Source organism: Lutra lutra, chromosome 14 (genome assembly GCF_902655055.1).
Source record: "Lutra lutra chromosome 14, mLutLut1.2, whole genome shotgun sequence".
Lineage (NCBI taxonomy): Eukaryota > Metazoa > Chordata > Mammalia > Carnivora > Mustelidae > Lutra > Lutra lutra.
In genome coordinates this window covers 9,061,259-9,080,529 of record NC_062291.1, presented here as the reverse complement: position 1 = coordinate 9,080,529, position 19,271 = coordinate 9,061,259, and the positions used below count along the sequence as shown (strand labels likewise).

The 19,271-nt window shown below is 48.0% G+C and overlaps 1 protein-coding gene across 3 annotated transcripts in view; it reads right to left on the bottom strand.

Annotated features, from left to right (window-relative positions):
* Positions 1–19,271, bottom strand: part of EDARADD (EDAR associated via death domain) — an 87,256-nt gene that overhangs the window by 46,404 nt on the left and 21,581 nt on the right. For 2 of the 3 annotated variants that reach the window (XM_047702542.1, XM_047702541.1), the window contains exons 2-3: positions 9,026–9,084; positions 5,286–5,325 (exon numbers count right to left, since the gene is read on the bottom strand). In XM_047702542.1, coding sequence (XP_047558498.1) covers positions 5,286–5,325; positions 9,026–9,079 — 94 coding nt within the window. In that variant the 5' untranslated portion in view covers positions 9,080–9,084. Of the gene's footprint in view, positions 1–5,285; positions 5,326–9,025; positions 9,085–17,556; positions 17,702–19,271 lie in introns of those variants that run through there. The other variant, XM_047702540.1, reaches the window with a different exon arrangement.

Genomic DNA, 19,271 nt, shown 5'->3' with positions numbered 1-19,271 from the left:
GGGAAGCCTATTAACAAAATGCTTCAATCTATGAGGGGAAAGATCATATATAATACAGCATATTGGCTTGTGAGTTTTAGGGCAAGTATTTTTACTTCTGAATTATTTTATTTTTTATTTTTTATTTATTTATTTTTTAAGATTTTATGTATTTATTTGACAGACAGAGATCACAAGTAGGCAGAGAGGCAAGGCAGAGAGAGAGGAAGGGAAGCAGGCTCCCCACCAAGCAGAGAGCCCGATGTGGGGCTCGATCCCAGGACCCTGGGATCATGACCCGAGCCGAAGGCAGAGGCTCTAGCCCACTGAGCCACCCAGGCGCCCCTACTTCTGAATTATTTTAGTGAATTCCTTCATATTTGTTTTTCTCCTCACTTTTTCAAATTGAACCACTACTTCTACATTTAGTTGACAAATTGCTCTAAAACATCCCAAGTATCATCTACGTGTGAGTTCCTATGCCTCAAATTTAGCAACAATAGAATTAGTCTACTTTACTTCTCTTTAACTTAAAATTCACCACAAAATTTTTTGAACAATAAAAGAGCAGGAACCCTAGACAAAAAGAAGATAAAATCTTGATTACTTTATAATGTATTTATGTGCAATAATTTCCCCTCACTGGGAGTAGTGATTCAAAAATGAGAATTTTTTCCCAAACACACTTTCTCTCAAATTGTGAAGAGTCACATTTCCTTCAAAACACTTAAGCCCGCAGTTTCTATAATATACCAGGAGCACTTTGATATAAAATAAGCCCCACTCATGTCGCAAACTGTACAATCTCATCCTTTTTAACAGTTGTGTAATATTCTAACACACACACACACTCACACACACTCACACCCCTCCCTACATCTTTTCATCCATTCATCTGTCCGTGGACACTCAGGTTGCTTCCAAAGCTTGGCTATTGCAAATAATGGTGCTATAAACATAAGAGTGGATATAGTTTTTTTGAATAAGCATTTTTGTTTTATTTGGGTAAATACCCAGTAGTGGAATTACTGGAGCATATGGTAATTCTATTTTTATTTTTTTAAAAAGATTTTATTTATTTATATGACAGAGAGAGAGATCACAAGTAGGCAGAGAGGCAGGCAGAGACAGAGGGGGAAGCAGGCTCCCGGCTGAGCAGATAGCCCAATGCGGGGCTCGATCCCAAGACCCTGAGATCATGACCTGAGCCAAAGGCAGAGGCTTAACCCACTGAGCCACTCAAATGCCCCTATTTTTAATTTTTTAAAGGAAGCTCCATGTTGTTTTGCACTATGCCCTACACCTGAAACTAATGTAACATTACGTGTCAACAATACTCAAAAAACCTTAATAAAATGAACCTCACTCTTATATTAGTCCTAAGTTTAGTGGCAGCAGACTCTCCCAGAATAGCTCTCAGAAAAGAGGCCTGACAGAATGAACCCTGAAATCTCTAAAATCAGGGGAGGCGGAAGCTACACATTTGTTCTTGATAAGAAAACAAGTTTAACAGCATGTTTCATCTCAAAAACAGGCTGGTCATTGGAGCTGCGTTAGACTTCACTGTTGATTTATGGTGAAAGCAGCTAATTCAGAACCCCTCCATTCAGGACTGTGTGAGGAATGGTTTTATACTGCCCATGGAGACAGCAGGAATATACTAGAAGCATCATATTTTGTGAAACATGGTTAGCCTGCTTAAAAAAATAAATTTTGAAGACTTTTTAACCATATGGAAACCGCTGAAGCTAATTACAGGTAAATCCTCTGTTAAAGAAAGCAGGACCCCCTAAAATTCACTTAAACGTAGGAGTCCAAGGTTGGACTTAATTAGATTATATTTGCTTTTGAATCTATACTTTGTTTCTGCACTGATTCATATGGGTTCTTCCCCTAAAAACATTTATGATAAAAAGTTACCATAATATGGACATTGGGGAGGGTATGTGTTATGGTGAGTGCTGTGAAGTGTGTAAACCCGGTGATTCACAGACCTGTACCCCTGGGGCTAATAATACATTATATGTTTATAAAAAAAATTACCATAAATGTTTAATGGTGATATTGGCCCCACTGGTAGGTTTTTAAAAATACTAGCAAATATCAGGTCATAGATGATATTATTATTATTATTAAAAGATTTTGTTCATTTATTTGACAGAGACAGAGACAGCACGCAAGCAGGAGGAGCAGCAGAGGCAGAGGGAGAAGCAGATTCCCACCGAGCCGGGAGCCTGATGCAGGGCTCGATCCCAGGACCCTGGGATCATGACCTGAGCCAAAGGCAAATAATTAGCTGAATGAGCTACCCAGGCATCCCAAGTCATAGATATTATTGAATGCAAATGTTGAAGTTTTTAAAAAAGATTTGATTCATTTATTTATTTATTGGGAGAGAGGGAGCATGCATGTGTGCGTGTGAGTGAGCGGCAGGCAGGCAGAGGGAGAGAGAATCTCAAACAGACATCATGCAGAGTAGGGCCTGACACAGGGGCTCGACCCCATGACCCTGAGATCATGACCAGAGCTGAAACCAAGAGTCAGACATTTAACCAGCTGAGCCACCCAGGCGCCCTTAGAGTAAGTTTATAAACTTCTAGACATTATGTATAAGATGATGTATTTCTTTAGAGATAAGAAGTCATGTGCTTGGGGCATCTGGGTGGCTCAGTGGGTTGGGCCTCTGCCTTCAGCTCAGATCATGGTCTTGGGGTCCTGGGATTGAGCCCCGAGTCAGTCTCTCTGCTCGGCGGGGAGACTGCTTCCCCCTCTTTCTGCCTTCCTCTCTGCCTACTTGTGATCTCTCTGTCAAATAAATAAATAAAATCTTAAAAAAAAAAAAAAAAAGTCATGTGCTTAGTTAGACAGTTCTCCGTGAATCAGGATGGAAGATATAGTCACATTTCCCATAAACGTGGTTTTCATAGTCATGTTACTTGTAAAATCTTCACCAGTTTTTTTTTTTTTTTAAGATTTTATTTATTCACTTGACAGAGAGAGATCACAAGTAGATGGAGAGGCAGGCAGAGAGAGAGAGAGAGGGAAGCAGGCACCCTGCTGAGCAGAGAGCCCGACTCGGGACTCGATCCCAGGACCCTGAGACCATGACCCGAGCCGAAGGCAGCGGCTTAATCCACCGAGCCACCCAGGCGCCCAAATCTTCACCAGTTTAATTAAAGTTTTGTGAATCTCGAATTCCAGGAGAAACCCAATGATACAGTTACTGCAGTATCAGGTTGCTAAACAACCAGTCTTCTTTTTTTCCCCCTCCAAAACAGGAAATCTAAAAGATCTTTTAGACAGATCAAACTGTGACATTGCATTTTCAGAGTCACTGCAGCTCAGCGGTTGTCTCAAGCAGTGCCATTCTCGCCATGGGACTGGGAAAGCATCCTCAAGCCTGAGTTTGCACATTTCCTTCTCCTGATTTCCCTCCACCATCTGGCTCGCCTGTGTCAGGCACCATCCTGGACTCATTTCATTGGATTCTCCTTAGCATCCTGGGAGGAGAGGAGAACACTGTCCTTCCTGCACTGGGAGACAGGGAACTGAGACCCTGAGAGGTGCAGCCACCATTCTAACGGCACTCCGAGTCCAGCTAGTGGTCTGGCTACAGATTGGTTCTCTTGTCTATCTGCCTCCCTGGTGGACATACCAAATCCTTGAGCTTCTTCGGTTCAAGTGAGGTCTGCCTCCCAGCCGCTCAGGTATGCATTTACAGGTTCCTGGGCCTGGCCCCACACCTGCCACATGGTGATTTCAAAGCCACTGAGCCCAGAATCTGGATTTTCAACAGCTCCCCCCACGCCCTCAATAATTCTTCACGGCACACTGAAGTCGAAGCCACACCACCTGAGACTGCCTCCCATGTCCCTGGTCGCCTGGTTTGTGTCTTCTACCTTCTGGCTGAACTGGAGAATCAAATCATGGACTGGAGGATTCGGGACACTTAGAGGTCACTTACCACTAGGGGAAGGGGAGCTTGCCACAAGCCTCCCTGAATACAGCCAGGATTTGGACTCAAACCTGGCCTTTGGTCTCCTTTTGCCACATCACTGCCACGCCCAGGCCATGCACAGACGGCAAAAGGAATGAAATGCTGGAGGTTTAATTTCTGGATGTAAGGAGAAGAGTCTGGCCAGTAAAGACTGGAGGGAGGGGAACCTTCGCAGAACCCTGGACCTAACCCCAAGTGGACCCTGGCAAGGAGCTCCCTCCTCACCCTCCAGTTGGGTGACCCTACGGCTACCCGGTCACAAGGACTGCCAGGAAAACCCACAGCAGCAGGTGCCGGGAAGTCCCACCTTTCCAGGAAGCTGGGGGCCCCTGCCATCTCTGAAGCTACTCAGATCAGATTGTCCCTCACCCTGTCCACCCCTCCTCTCTGGCCTGTCAGTGGAGCACAAGGTAAAGACTCAAGAGGGCAACCAGATGACCCCACAACAGACTGCCCCACAGAAGAAATCACGAGAGGCTGAGCCTGGCCATGTCTACACCATGGCTAAACGATTGGTCTGTGAATTACAAAAGATAGGTTTTTTGGATTTGTTTTTGTTTTGTTTTGCTTTGGGGTCTGACAAGCATCCTTTGCCCCTCTGTCTAGTAACAGAGGCCTCTTTCCTGTGGTTTGGGTAGAATAACTCCATGCCCTCCCCCACCCAATCTCAAGGTGCAAACCTGACCCACGTCCTCCATCTTCCTAAGGGCAACAATGGCGTCACGGATGGCCATGTGACCCAAACTCCCCATATGACAGCCATCCCTAGAAATTGTGCCGTGGACACTAGGGGGAAGGCACGCCCTTGCTCTGCCATCTCCATGGGCACCGTGTACAGCCGGAGGTGTTGGTGACCATCCTTCTGGCCATGAAGGGAAAGCCTGCCGCAAAATGGAGCCAACACAGATGAAGACAGAGAGATGAGATGAGAGACACACAGAGACTGAGCCTGAGAGCATCCTTCAAATTTGCACCTCGCAGTATCCAAAGAGCCTAAGCCAGTATGTCCCATCCCTTTTAAAAACGAGCTTGAGTTAGGTTTCTGTCATTTGCAACACAGAGCACTGTCTCTCTTCATTTTATGCATCTTAAAAACACCACGGGGATTTAATGTATAATTTGTAATGAAATAATTTGTAGATTTTAATAAGAAAATCCATGCCCGAGAGAGTCAACAAGTCAAAAGCTAAACTGTCAGTATGTTTCTTCTTTTTAACAACTTTAAGGAACGAGAGATGACTTTCACTAGTGCTTTGTTCAAGACATTAAAATAATCACAAGTTCAAGTAGTTATATTAAGTGTACATACCTTTAGGGAGTCCCGTATCTTGAATGGGATATTTGTCTGACTGTGGAAACCAACAAAAGAAGAGAGTTATTTTTAAACCCCATAGTTCAGTTATAAGAGCAAAGTGAAAAGAAATCTTTGTTTGGGGAAAGTCATAATTTTAGTTTAAAGCCTTGCAAGTTTCTAGCCATGGATTTATCAACAGGCCTGACCCATTGTTTGTTTTTATCCTCGGTCTATAAAAATGAAATCAAGGTTGACAAGAAGTTAATGTTGGAACATGAGACAGAATAAGGCTTCCAAACTGCTTCAGCTCTGACCGCTAAACCACACTTCCTCTCTTTTCTGCTGGGCTATTCCCCCCCACCCATTTCCGGTAGTTTAAAATTGAGGAGCATTTGTTATTTTGAATTATGGGGATAGACCCATTTCTTGTCCCCATTTCTGTGGCATTCCTTTGGCTCAACAAGCCCGTGGGCCAGGCAGTATCTCACTCATGTAGAGCTGTGTCCTGGAGTGAGTAGGACAGGATTCAAAAGCCAACCAGCCTACCGACCGCACAAAGATCTACAAAGATCTACTCATTGCATACAATTGTACACAGTTGTTCAGTGCACTGGCTGGCGGCAGTACCACGGGAGGGAATTCAAAATAGCAAAGGCTCTAGCAATCACATATTTCTTTCCTGGTACCTCCATGCAGGTATTCTGGAAACTTTGACTTCCGATTAAACAATGTGGTAATTCTCCGATGACTTCCATGAGCAGAGTGGGAATGTGCCCAGTCTCCCTATCCTGTCCCTAACCCTTGCGCAGCTCCCACTCCCCATCTGGGCCTTTGGATCCATGCCTCCAGCCTTAAACAAAAAGGCTGCACCTTCCAACTTGCCTGTAGGTCTCACGCATGTCTTCCTCTGACAGAAGAGAAAAACAAACAAATGTGGAACCAAGGATTTTGTTTTAAAACTCCTTCCTTGCAGTTTCTTTGGAGCTGAACAGTGAAGTTTCAAAACCTCTAGAAGCCTTGAACTCCTCTTCCACAGAAGAAATCAATCAATCAGTCATCAGTCACGGAGAACTTAAAGTCAAATTCTCCCTGAGACTAGATTCTGGTCCCCGGAGCACAGAAAACACACCTGTACGCTAACACTTACCAGGCTGTTTTTAAAGTATGGACTTGCCTATTTCCTCAGATAGACTCATGAGTTTTTTTTTTTTTTTTTAAGAAAAAGGAACTATGATCTTTGCAGCCCCGCATTTTGACTCAGTGTTAAATAAATATCTACCAGAAGTTTGTGTGAGGGAATCCACAGGCTGGAGCAAACACAGGTTTCCTGGAGAGACTGACATTTGAGCTTGGTGTGCAGAATGCCCAAGAACTCGGGTGGCCAAGAGGAGCACAGTGATCACAGGTGGTGGGCCCAGGGGAGCAAGTCCAGGTGGTGTGAAGTGTGACAAGTGTAGAAGCAGAGAGGCACACTGGAGGAGGACAGGGGAGGATAGGAAATGACAGAGCCAGTTTACATGGAAGATTCTGGAAGCAAGGTGAAAAGATTTAGGTGGGTGCCATTCCAGGTTCTTGGGAAGCTTGGCCCGTCCACCTTTGCTTTGTGTCCGGCGCTGAATATGGGAAGACATTCAACACAGTCTTGCAGGAACTCACACAAGCAAACAATTCCAGCACAGTGTGATTAAAAAGTAGGGGTTAGGCTATAGAGAAAGGACACTCCCAAGGCCCCAGGGTGAAGCAAAGAGAGCACCGCAGGGGAGGAAGCACATGAGTTCCTTAGTTGAGGAAGCTGGGAGATTTTCTTCGCTGCATGGAACAGTGTTAGTATCCCTGGAAGGTGAGACGGTGTGGGGTGTTTCAGGCGCAGCAAAGAGCTACACACGACTGGCTCATCGGGAGGGCTGCTGAGATGAGGTCATGGAGGACCTCATCTGCCATGATGAGGAGCACAGATTTCATCCCAGGAGCCCTTGGAATGTTCTGGACTGACATGCATCTCCCCCCAAAAAATGTGCTCAAGTCCTAACCCTGAGTACCTTTACCTGGGACCTCATTTGAAAATAGGGTAGCTAGACATCTACAGACTTAGATAGAGGACTAGTGAGGATGAGATCCCACTGGGGTAAGGGAGCCTCAATTCAACAGGACTGCTCTCTTTACAAGAGAAGAAACACAGAGATGGCTGCCCACAGGGAGAATCCGACCACGGGCCAAGGCAGCAAGGACATTAGAGGGATGCAGCTGGAAGCTGAGAACCACTAGGGGTTGCTGACCACCACACACGAGAAAGGATTCTTCCCCACCAGTTTTGGAGGGACGAGAAGGGTTCTGCCCTTTCCAACCTACAGACATGGGGAGCACTTAGGTCACCTGCTGTGTGGTCTTCTGTTGTGACAGCCCCAGCAAACCGACCTAGGGAAGGTTTGGGGAAATCAGTGTGCTCTGGCACGGAGAAGTGAGCGGAGGTGGAGACGGCTGTGACCCTAGGTGGGAAGAGAGCAGGAGTCCAAGAGCAGTGTGGGTCGGGCGCTGGGTAGTGGACTGGAAGGACAAACTGAGGGCACCTTCTAGTAGCCAAAGGCCCTCATTCAGGACGACAGCACAGGGAATGGGGAGCAACAGCCCCAGGGCTGGCCCATGCTCTGTCTTTCTGGAATGCAAGGACAGAGGATGTTTTCCTCTTGATTTCCACTGTGTGTCCAGCTTTGTCCCCAACGCTGCCCCCAACTAACTATGCAGTGGGGACTCAAGACTTAAGGACAAACCCCTCAAGACACTGAGATGCCTCGTGAATCACCAAAGACTTCAGGACATTTCATCAAATTATATTGTCTAATGATATTGACGTGTGTCTTTTACATCATTCTAACTACATTGATCAGGATTTTTCATGGGCTGCGCAGTTCTTCTCCTCCAAACACTCTTTTTTTTTTTTTTTTTTAAAGGAGTGTGTCACCCCCTATATGCACAATAACACATGTAATGTTGCCAGAGGCATGGATTTGGTCATAACCAAGAGGCAGTACCACACAGGAGAGCAGGGCTCCTGTCTGGGTGACTTTTTATGAATCTGTGAACTTTCTTCGCTTCATCTGTACAATGGGGTGGCTGTCCTCCCACCTCACTGATGACTTGGAGGATGAAGAACCATGTATGTGAAGTCCTTGGTAAGCTTTAAGCAGCAGACACGCCACAGCGTGGTTATGGGAGGGCAGGGCAGGGACCGGAAGCTGGCTGCTGGGTCTGCATCCCACTGAGGCTGCTTCCAATGTGGGCGACTTACCCCAACCCCTGAGTCTCAGTTGTTCATGTGTGAAATGGGCAGTGCTTACCTTACAGGGTTATTGCAGGGAATAAATGCAGTAACATGAGTGAATCAAACATCTGTGCCTGCTGGCCCCCAGTAACTCTATACTAGTCCTGTTTTTGCCTTCCATCTCACACTAAATATTTTGAACTCTGAAGAAGGGGAAGTTAAACAGAGGACTGACAAGTATTAAAAATAGACAAGAATACAAAGACCTGATATAATCTAAGAAGATCACAAGAACAGAATCCAATACCATTTTTAGCCCTGAGAAACCCAAACACTTCATTACATCACAGAGAACACCGCGATAAAGAAATTTATCTTGGGAAAACCTGACTTTGGGGTTTCTGATCTTCGTGTAAATACTGAGCAATAAAAACATAACAAAGGGAAAAAAGAAATAACAAGAGTTGTCACCACTGATGTAAAGATTGTAACCTACCGGGTTAAAGGATAACGTGCTAGGGTCTGTGTCTTCCACTGGCTCCTTTGCCATCTGATCTGTAAAAAAACAAAACAAAACAAAAAAATGGAGATTATTTTAATGTAAGAGCACAGATGTGTCCTTTGAGAACTATCTTCCTATCGATGCAAGCTACCCTAGTCACTGGAAACAAAGCAGGAAGGAATGGGGTCAGATAGCACCAAGAAAGAGATTAAGACAAACTTTTCTTAAAAAAAAAAACCAAAAAACAAAAAAAAACCTCACACCATATTTTAGACAGTTCACTTGTAGAGATCTACAGACACTCGGAGTTCTACATAACTATGGATATGCAGATGTGGTACCCATGACTCTTCAGTATAATTTTTTTAAAAGATTTTATTTATTTATTTGACAGACAGAGATCACAAGTAGGCAGAGAAGCAGGCAGAGAGAGAGGGAAGCAGATTCCCTGCTGAGCAGAGAGCCCAATGCAGGGATCCCAGGACCCTGGGATCATGACCTGAGCCGAAGGTAGAGGTTTTAACCCACTGAGCCACCCAGGCGCCCCTCTTTGGTATAATTTGATTATAACTTTGAGCAGGAATGACATGACCCAGATTTCTTCTTTTCTCCATGTTTCCCACTCCTCTGTAATATTTTTTTTAGATCATTTTAAAATATTAAGCTTCTGGCTGTGGTTTAGGTAAATTAATAAAGTCAGCAATCTCCTGGGATTATCATCAAACAAAAAGTGATTTTTCACTTCCCAAAATTTTGCTTCTTATTTATCACTTGTTGCATTTAAGAAACTGAATGAGGAAAAAGAGAGAAAGGTATAGGCCTTGGTTGAGGCCACCACTAGATCTGAAGAATTTGTTCAAAGTAGAAAAGAGCTCACACTCCAAGACACCTGACCAGACATCTGTCAGAAAACTATGTTAATGAAGAACCAAATCTGCTTGAGTGGAGCCCTCTAGATTTGGGGAGTGCACAACCTACAAAACCCTAAGTGTAAGCCTTAAAACAGCCAGGAGTCAACTTAAGCTGAATTAAGTAAACACTGTGGACGAGGCACCAGGCCCAGGAAATGCCTTTGGGGATCCAAACGAGCACATCAAGACGATTTATTGATATATTCATTTACGTTTGTTCTCCCTCGCTATCTCCTTTCTAGAATGTGTCTGGGCTTTCCACAGGTCTCTGCCTGGCGGGTGTTGAAAATGCCCAGAAGAGAATGTGTGTGAAGTGTGAAGGGAACATCTGTTTGTTTTACGACAGCCTCATCACTAGGGAGATTAAACGAAGTGGCCCAGAGGAGTGAGGACAAACGGAGACAGCCTTCTGCCAGCATCCTCCCATGGAAGTGGGGACAGATGTCTGCAGTCGCACAAGCAGGGACAATGCCCTAGTCCCTGGCAGGGCCCAGAGGTAGCAGGGCCACATCAGGGGATGCACAAAGGGGACTTCCCTGCACTAGCAAAGAAACCCATGATGTGTGCCTGGCCCCAAAGCAGAGGGTTGCTGGAGCTCAAGGGTTTTCTATGGCTCAGACCCTGAGGATATCAATGCCTACCAAGCTGCCTCCCTGGTTTTCCCAGCAGCACATCATCTTCTCACATCCTTGTGTGACCCTAAAGAGGGCACCAGGGCTCCCAGTTCAGACTGAGATAGAATCTCCAAGCAGCCCAGTAGAATACAGACTCGAATATGGATTTAAATCCATGTAAAGAAAGTAAGAACCACTTGTGCTAATTCCACCCTGAGTTGGCAGGGCTTCTGCGGCCCAGGTAATAGGCACTTACATCACAGGGCACCCAGAGTTCAGTAACGGAAGGGCAGAATGATGTGGAAATGAGAGGGGCAGCCCCTGCCCAGCCTGGGGTGCACAGGGCCAGGGCTTCAGATATGTCCAGCAAGACACATGCGGTTTGGTTTTTGAGTTTTTCCTTTCCATCCTTCTCGTTCTGGTTCCTGGCTGCGGGGAGGGTGGGTGGCAGAGGCCACCTCAAGTTCCTTCCTCCCGCCCCCCCACCCATCCCTCGCAGCCTTGTCTCCGCAATTCCATTTTCACTGAAATGTAGCTGGACAGTAATACTTTAAAACATGCCCCCACCAGGGGTGTGGGGTGTACATTAGCAGGTGCCAACAGTGGAATTTCAGGTCCATGGGCTGTGCAGCGCCTGGGGAGCTGGGGTGTGCGTGTTGAGGGGGCAAAGGGGAGGCGGTTTCTAAACAACTCTAAACAAGATCCACGCAGACACCACCCACTGCATTCAAGACAAGTAAGTTCTGTTTGCTACAGAAACCCTAGCATGAGAGGAAAGAAACAGAGGACATTGCTGGGAAAGGCAGAATTATACCAAGAGTGGCAGCAAGGATGCCGACAGCATAGTCAAAAGGAAGGCACAGTGGGCTTGGGTGCAGAAGGCCTTGGCTCTCCCTGACACGCCGCTATGGAGAGCAGCGGTCTGACCTTGAACAAGTCCAAGGGTGTGACCTTGGATGAGGCCTGCAGTGTAACCTTGGATGACTCATGTAAGTGCTTGCTGCCTCAGGCTCCTTCCCCTGTAACCTGCAGTCCAGGGGACCTAGGAGAGATGTTCTGGTGAGGCCGGGAGTGGGAACCCTGTCCCGCTCTGCTCTGACCCTCTAACCCTGACCCCACTCTGGGTCACACCTGAGCATGTCTCCTGTCAGGCGAACAGGAAGAGCCAAGCCAACGACAGCACCTATCTGGCTGCCCAAAGTTTCTTGCTTTGTCTGAAATCTCTGATAATAGATGGAAGCTCTGATGGGAAGGGGACAATGAATTTAGGCTTCTCATTTTCTGAGTCACAGCCGCAAAGCCAAAGGGCAATTGGGAAAAGAAACAGGTTCGTGACCAGCCAGGGAGGCACCTTCAGGACTTTCAATCATGTTTGCTGGAGCCTCTGATGGGGATCAGACCCTGGAGGAAGTTCTTCCAGGCGCATCATTGCCAAGTTCGCTCACTGACCCAGGCCCACGTGGTGCCCGACATGCTCTGCCTGACCCTGTGTCTTCCTCATGGTTTGCACTCAATCACCTTTGTTTTCGAGGCCCGGATGGCTGTGTACCTAAGAGATCATTTGGAAGAGGGCTGACCCTGGTTATTTGATACTGGTCTGGAAGGAGGAAGTTGTCCTAAAGGATTTCTGAGAGCTCTTGGAGCTGCACGGTATAATATTATTAAGTCTGACGTCAAATCATTTGGAAGCATTAAAATGTTTATTTTTACAGGCCCCAGGAAACAGCAGGCAGGGCTCTGATATCAGATGAGACGAGAGGTACAGGAAGGACCGAACCAGAAAGGCAGACCATGGGAGCTCAGGCTGGGGCCGCACAGGGACCTTCTTCTAGCCCTCAGCTGGAGCTCTGCTGTCCTGGGAGGTCCTTTCCTCCCAAAGCCACCTCGCCTCTCCTGGACTGGGGACTCCAAACAAGGCATATACCACCCCAAATTAACTGGCAACTAACCATCAAGGATCTTACTGATGGCAGCAAGAATGATGTTTAATTTATACGCACATCTTCTGGACAGTTCTCAAAAGGTGTGAGAAAGGCCCAGGGTAAACTCACGCAGTGGCCCTTGGAGAGGGCACCCAGCTTCGCTCTTGGAGACCACAGGTGAGAGCCAGCTAGGCCGGCTGTGCAGTCATTTGTTTCTCTGGGGCTCCTGTCCCTAATCTGTAATATTCAGGGGTAAACAGAGAGCCTCCACGTGTCCTTCCAGCTTTAAAAGTCAGTGAATGGTGAAAAGCGGGGGTCGCAGGGTCAAAAGAGCGTCTTCAGGCTAATGTCACTATGACATGGGAAGCCAAGGTCCACAGCATCTTCATCTGAAATTCTCCTAGAGCTCCCATTTACCTAGTGCCCAGCCTGTGTCTGTTTTCCACTATTATCAGGGTTCTAGAAGTTCATGGACTACCCACCACTGACAGTAGGGGCATCTCTCTGCCCAGATTTTCCCTTTTCATAAGGATGTCAGTTACAGGAGATTAGGGCCCACTCTAATGACCTCACTGTAACGTGACTGCATCTGTAAGGATTCTAGTTCCAAATAAGGTCACGTTCTGTGGTACCAGAGATGAGGACAGCTGCAAGGTTTCTGGGGGAAATGCAGGTCAGCCCTTCAGGGCACTCTCTGGGCCCCCAAATTCATGTCCTTCCCATGTGCAAAATACCTTCACCCAATGCCCCCCAAAGCACTAATCATTCCAGCATCAACTCTAAATCTGAAATCTCATCTGTCCTCCTCCACTCGAAGACCCAGATCTCACCCAAAGCATGGGACCCGAGGACTGCATCCAGAAGCCACAATCTCCTGGTAAAGCTGCCTAACAGCTGCGCGGTCCTGACATCACCCTCATTAGTCCCAGCAGCCGGGGGCCTACAGTTCCCAGAGACAGTTTCTCCGAGGAAGTTCGAAGACCACCTCAGAGGACGCTTTTTGGGAGCGAACAAAGAGGGAAGGGGGTCAGAGCCTCCTGCCATTCCCAGGGCACCCAGAGCCCAGAGAGTGAGGCCTTGGGTGCTTTCTAGTGACAGATTCAAGGCAATTCTTCGAATTTGGGACTTCAGAGTTAACTTAGTTTTCATTTGTGATTATTATTTTTGTGTGGGGGCCATAGCTTTTCTTTTGACCTATGGCTGTTTTCACTCCCGGTTCTGAAGAAGCCCCTAAGTCCTAACCCTATTGAGGACTCCGAAAGCTCTCAGAGCAGCAGTGCTGGGGGGCAGTGTGAACACATGGTTTGGTTTCTCCTCTGGCCTGATTCTGCGGCAGCCCCGCTCTGTCCTCCTCAGACTTCAGAGCAATAGCTGAAGGATTGGAGAAAGGACCAGGGGGTCAGGAAGGTGGCCACTGAAGAGTGACTTCTCTGGAGGGTGGCCGAGCTAGTGAGTGAGGGTGTTAGTCCAGCTCTGCCTACAGTCCGGATGGAGCTGAACAGGGGCCAGGGAAGGGGAGGAGGAGTGGAGAGCGAGGACAAAGGGACCAGAGAGGAGATTCAGATGAGGGGAAGTAATTGGGAGGAAAGAGAAGAAAATCTAGAAGACAGGCATGTAAGAAAGGAAAAGGGATGAATGGGCATTGGGAAAGGGCACCACCAGGGAAGGAGAGCGGGGAAGGGAAGAGGGAGGAAGAGAGGGAAGGGGAAAGGGAGAAGGGAAAAGTCAGCACACCAAGGCTCCCCCTGCATCTGAAGAAGAGGTGGCTGGTCCGGCTTGTCAAACAGGGCACTCACTCTTTGGTCCCAGTTTCTGCTCCCAGTGCTACTGGGCTTTGCAAGGAAGGCAGGCTGTCCCCTGGGACCCACTGGAGCCCACAGGAGGGTGGGAGAGGTAAGATGCCACCTGGTTCTGTCCTGAGCTGCTCCTAGCCACCAGCCTCGCCACATGGTGCAAGAGGGACCCCAGAACAAAGGAAGGACACAGGCCCCCATGTCTGCCGGTGGCCCTGGGCACTTAGCTCATCGCAGTGAACCGCGCCGCCTCCTCAACCCAGGCTTTCAAAGCCTCTTTCTTCGTTCCTGGCTTTCACGTCTGTACGAACATGAGCCAGATCTAACTCACTTCTGAGAGACAATTCTGACTCATCCCATGTCAGATTTTTATTAGTGGCCGTGATAGAGTAAGATAGCAACGCTCCAACGAAGGGACTATTTTCCTCCCACGTGACCTCAACAGTCTTATACATTTTCTTAGTGAAAAATCTTGTCTCCTTCCATTAAGCTCATAACATGGTCTAATAGTATACATGTGCCTTCGTTAGATGCGAACCGATACAGAGGTCTTTTTCTTTTTAATTTTACAAGGTAAAGTCAGTGAACACATCTAACTAGACGAATACGTCTCTAAACTGTCAATCCAGGCAAAGCTTTTTCTGCCTACAGTTTGAAGCCTAGGTGGCGACATTTTTAAAAACGCTTTCAGTCACTCAGTGAGGCTCTTAGAAGCTAGCCAGGGCTTACTATGTGCCAGGCACTGTGTCAGGTGTTGGAGCTAAACGGACAGACAGCTTGGAGGCTGGCTGGGGAGGGACATTCGTGACACAATCACAGCTAGAAAGGGAGGCCAGTGCTAGAAAAGAGAGAGCAGGCTGCATGGAGTGTGTGTACCATGGGGCTTGTGAGCTCACGAATAAGTGGGAGTAACTGGAGTGGGGAGATGGGGGAGAGGACGAGGGTCTTCCCATCAATGGGAATCACCTGTGCTTGGAGCAGGCGCCATGAGGGGTCTCCAAAGGAAGAGGGAGGCAGTGTGGTTGAAGGGCAGAGAGACGGGGCAGAACAGGCATCCGTCAGTTGGAGGGGTAGGAAGAGACGGATGGGAAGACTATGGATGCCTTTGGAGGACTGAGAATTTGTTAGAAGATCAGTGCAGGTTTCTACGTAGACAAATGCCAGGAACTGATAGGTCTTTGAAAGGTCACTCTGGCTGCCTTTTGGCAAAGGGGTTGGTAAAAGGCACGTGCAGGTGTGAACACACCAGGTGGGAGGTGAGTGCAGGAAATCAGGTGAGGGAGCATGGGAACTTGGTCGGGGGTGTATATAAGGGAAAATGGCCTTTAATGAGTTCCACAAATTGACACCAGCTGTGGCTTCATTACAGCGCTGGAAGGGGCAGGTGGGCGTGTCCTGGAGGTTACAGAAATTATATGAGAAAGGGAAGTCATTTTAGATCTTTCTTTTAACTAGAGGAACTCTCACCTTATTGATAGAATTCCAGAGTGGGAACTGATGGACATGAGGACATCTTTGAAATGTCTGAATATGTTCTTCGACATCTTTGCAAGTGACAAGGAGACCTCGACCTTAGGAGGCCTCCGCCCTCTTTGTAGCCAAAAAGATTTCACCAACAGATTTGGGTTCTCCCTTTTAAAGTCAAGGAGACAGTCCTTCCAAAGGACACCTCCTATCATTCTACCCTCTCATCATGCCTCACGTGCTGGGATCTCCAAGACCCTCTGTTCCAGGTTGTGAGTATCCACTTTGGCGGGGCTGGCCTGGCCAAGAACACCACCACAGGAAATCTAGACCCTGTAGTGCTATTAGTAACATCATCTAAGACTGTATTTGCTGCCCTCCTGGCCTCTTCGCACCATGACTCATTGAAGCTTTTTACACGTTGTATCCATTAAGCTATAGTTCCCAAGGCTCATCTTTTCTGGTGCCATTAATTTTTAGGGGACCAGGCAAACCTTAAACTTGTCCCCCTTCATTGGATCCCTGTGCCCCCACAATCTCTTTGAATGCCTTTCACCGTGATCCTTGAATGAGATCTGAGACCACTGCTGGTAAAATCTGGCCTAACACTTCTTGGCACCTTGTCTGTTAGGTTCTTGGAAGAGGAGGTGGCTATGGAGGTGAGTGGGGATGGGAGTGGGAGGATTTCTCCTTTCACTTCCCTTTTTGTTTTTTCAAATAATGGGTTTTGAGGGGGAGGGAAAGGTTAACCAGACAATTTATTTTCCTTCTCCCATGGATAGAATGTTTACCACTCCCCACTGGAAGAATTTAGATCTTTCTTTTGAATCTCCAGGAAAATCTCCCAAACCCAGCCCACCACCATGTGGATTCAGCCATCTTCTGATTCACCTCCAGATTGTCTCCTCCTAACTGCTCAAGCCACAGAATAAGGGCGGAATGTTCAATGCCCAAGCAGTTAAGTGGGGAACACGTTTATCTAAGCAATTGCATGCAGCTCTGTATCTGTATACAAGGGGTCTCTCCCTAGCCTTTCCAACCTCAGCAAAACAAGAAAAAGCTCCAGCGATCTGGGGTATATATCATTCATTCATTCCTGTGCTCAACACTCATGGCGGATCCCCGCAAAGACTGGGGGAGAGCAAGGACGGGAGAAATCCTGGAAGCTGAAGTCTGAGGAGGATTTCAAATTCAAGTAAGAGATGAAAGAAACATCTGGACTCAGTTCTTAGGTACACGCAGTATTCTAAATCGAGGCTAGAACCAGAGACCATTCTAATTAAAGGCCTCTACAGGTGGGCTCTCACAGGTAGGCTCCGATTCTCGGTTTCATGTATATTCGTTCATGAAACAGCTCTGCGGGTCAACATACAGAACAAAACCATTTAATAAAAGTGAAAATGAGGAGAGGAAAGGGACGCGAGAAGGCATGTGAGTGGGGAGAGAGGAAGAGCCAGGTCGGAAAAACCGAGAATCCCTCCCTGCGCTCCTGGCTGCCAGGGAGTTTGAGGGACTAGTTTCAACCTGGGATTCCAAGTCCAGAACAAAAAGCGGCGGGGCCACGGCGCGGGTGGAGGGAAGGGGGGGGTCCTCGGAACGCACGCGTGGGGGTGCCGAACGATGGGGACTAGCGCGCCCGCTCGCGGGGGGCACTCGCGCGGCGCCGTCCCCGGCCCGACCCCGTGCGGACCCGGGTGCGGCGCGGTGTCCGGGGTGGTCCTGGTGCCCCGGGGGTCGCGGGAGTCTGGGCCCCGACACCCCCTTGAGCTCGCGGCCCGCGCTTCCCGCTCCAGGTGAGGGCGCGGCGCGGTGTCACTTTACCTGCGCGCAGAGGGTCGTCTGGAGAAGCCATGGGGTGGGGAGGGACAGCCAGGCGCCCGAGCGGGACTGCGCGGCCTCGGGGACTGGGCTGGAGCGCGGGAGCGCACAGGCGGCGAGGCCGGCGGGTCCTGCAGTCCCGACTTGGCCGCAGCACGGCACCGCGGCGCTGCGCGCCCCTCCTCCTCCAGCCCCTCCACCTCCTCCCAGACTCTCCGCCGCGTCGTCCGCGAGCTCACTTCCTGCTTCGGCAATTAGCAAAGCCCCTTCTCCGCGCCGCCGCCTCCCCCGCCCCTCCTGAGGCGCGGGCCCGGACCGGGGCGCGGGGCGGAGCCCCCGGGGGGCTCCGAGCGTCGCCAGCGCCGGCGCTGGGCGGCCTCCCAGCCTGGCGCCCAGACTCCCCGAGAGGGTGTTCGCGCGCGGCCTGGCTGCGAAAAGATCATCAGCCCTAAACCCGGGCTGCACTCTCGGGTCACTTTGCTGGCTTCCTAATCGCGCCCGAAGCCGGGAACCAGCTTCCCCAGCACAGGCCTCGGCTGAGATGCCTGCCCGCGATCTATTCAAGCAGTCTCCTCGTCTTCAGGCAGGGTCTGCCGTTGCATGATGGCACACGCGAATAACTTCGATCTGGATGGTTTTTTTGTTTTTTGGTCATTGGTCATGACCTCCAGGGTAGGTGCTCCACAAAGGGAGTGAAAAGAGGACGCCTGATACATACGCATAGGGCCATTCTAGAAAAATCGTTTGGGGTTCTCTCGGAAACGCGGAATTGGTCCTTAAAAGAAAAGCAGCACTAAGGTTTAATTGAAAAGGGATTATGCACCAGTTACTTAAGTGAGCGCAGGTTGGAATCGTTTACCGAGAATATATATTTAAAATAGTTATATTTTAACTAAATCCATCATCAATCATAAATCTATTACACGAAGGTTACAGGCAATTTAAATGTAATAGCACTCTTCAGGGTTTTAAATAATCCGTGTCTGTCTTGGCACGTGAGAATGCAAAGATAGGAAATGGTTTGTAAAAGATCATATAATAGCTTTTACTATACGGTATCAGCAATTTATCATAAAGGAGCGGCCTCCAGCTAAAAACTCAGCTTTGAAAAATGCAGAAAAGCAGCAAACGTCTACATACCCTCTTGGTGACCAGAGGCTTGTTTTGTGCCCCTCATCATCTCTTTCGTGGTTCTGAGGCCCATGGCGCTCTGTAGTTTAGTGTCTTATTCTCTGGAACAGGCCATTGAAGAAATACCTGGCCCAGAGAAGAAGGTCCTGCTGGGTGTCTGAAGAAAGTACAACCTTTTAGATGAAGCTTTCTGGGGAATTTGTTAGTGGGAGGATAAACTTCCCTTTGGTCTGCTTCTGATAGGAAGGGAAATTTTTTTAAGAGTATTTTCTCTTTGAATCTATTTTGATGTTTGGTTTGTGGTTCTTTCTGACTTCTCATGAAGATGGAATTATTTCTGAAGTTGGTTGTCAGGAACCGCATATCAAATCGAGCTATCTTGTTAGCAAAAAAAGCTCAAGTGTTGGTATAAAGCTGTTTTGCTTCTCAAAACCCCGAACTATAATTCATGTATCGTGGTCATTCTTTATCATATCAAACAGGAGAGAGGTGGCAGAAATGCACTTTCGAGTTAATTTTTTTACAAGGAAGATTGACTTATGGACCTACCTTGCTATTCCCTTTCATTCAATTTCCCTGTACCTCCT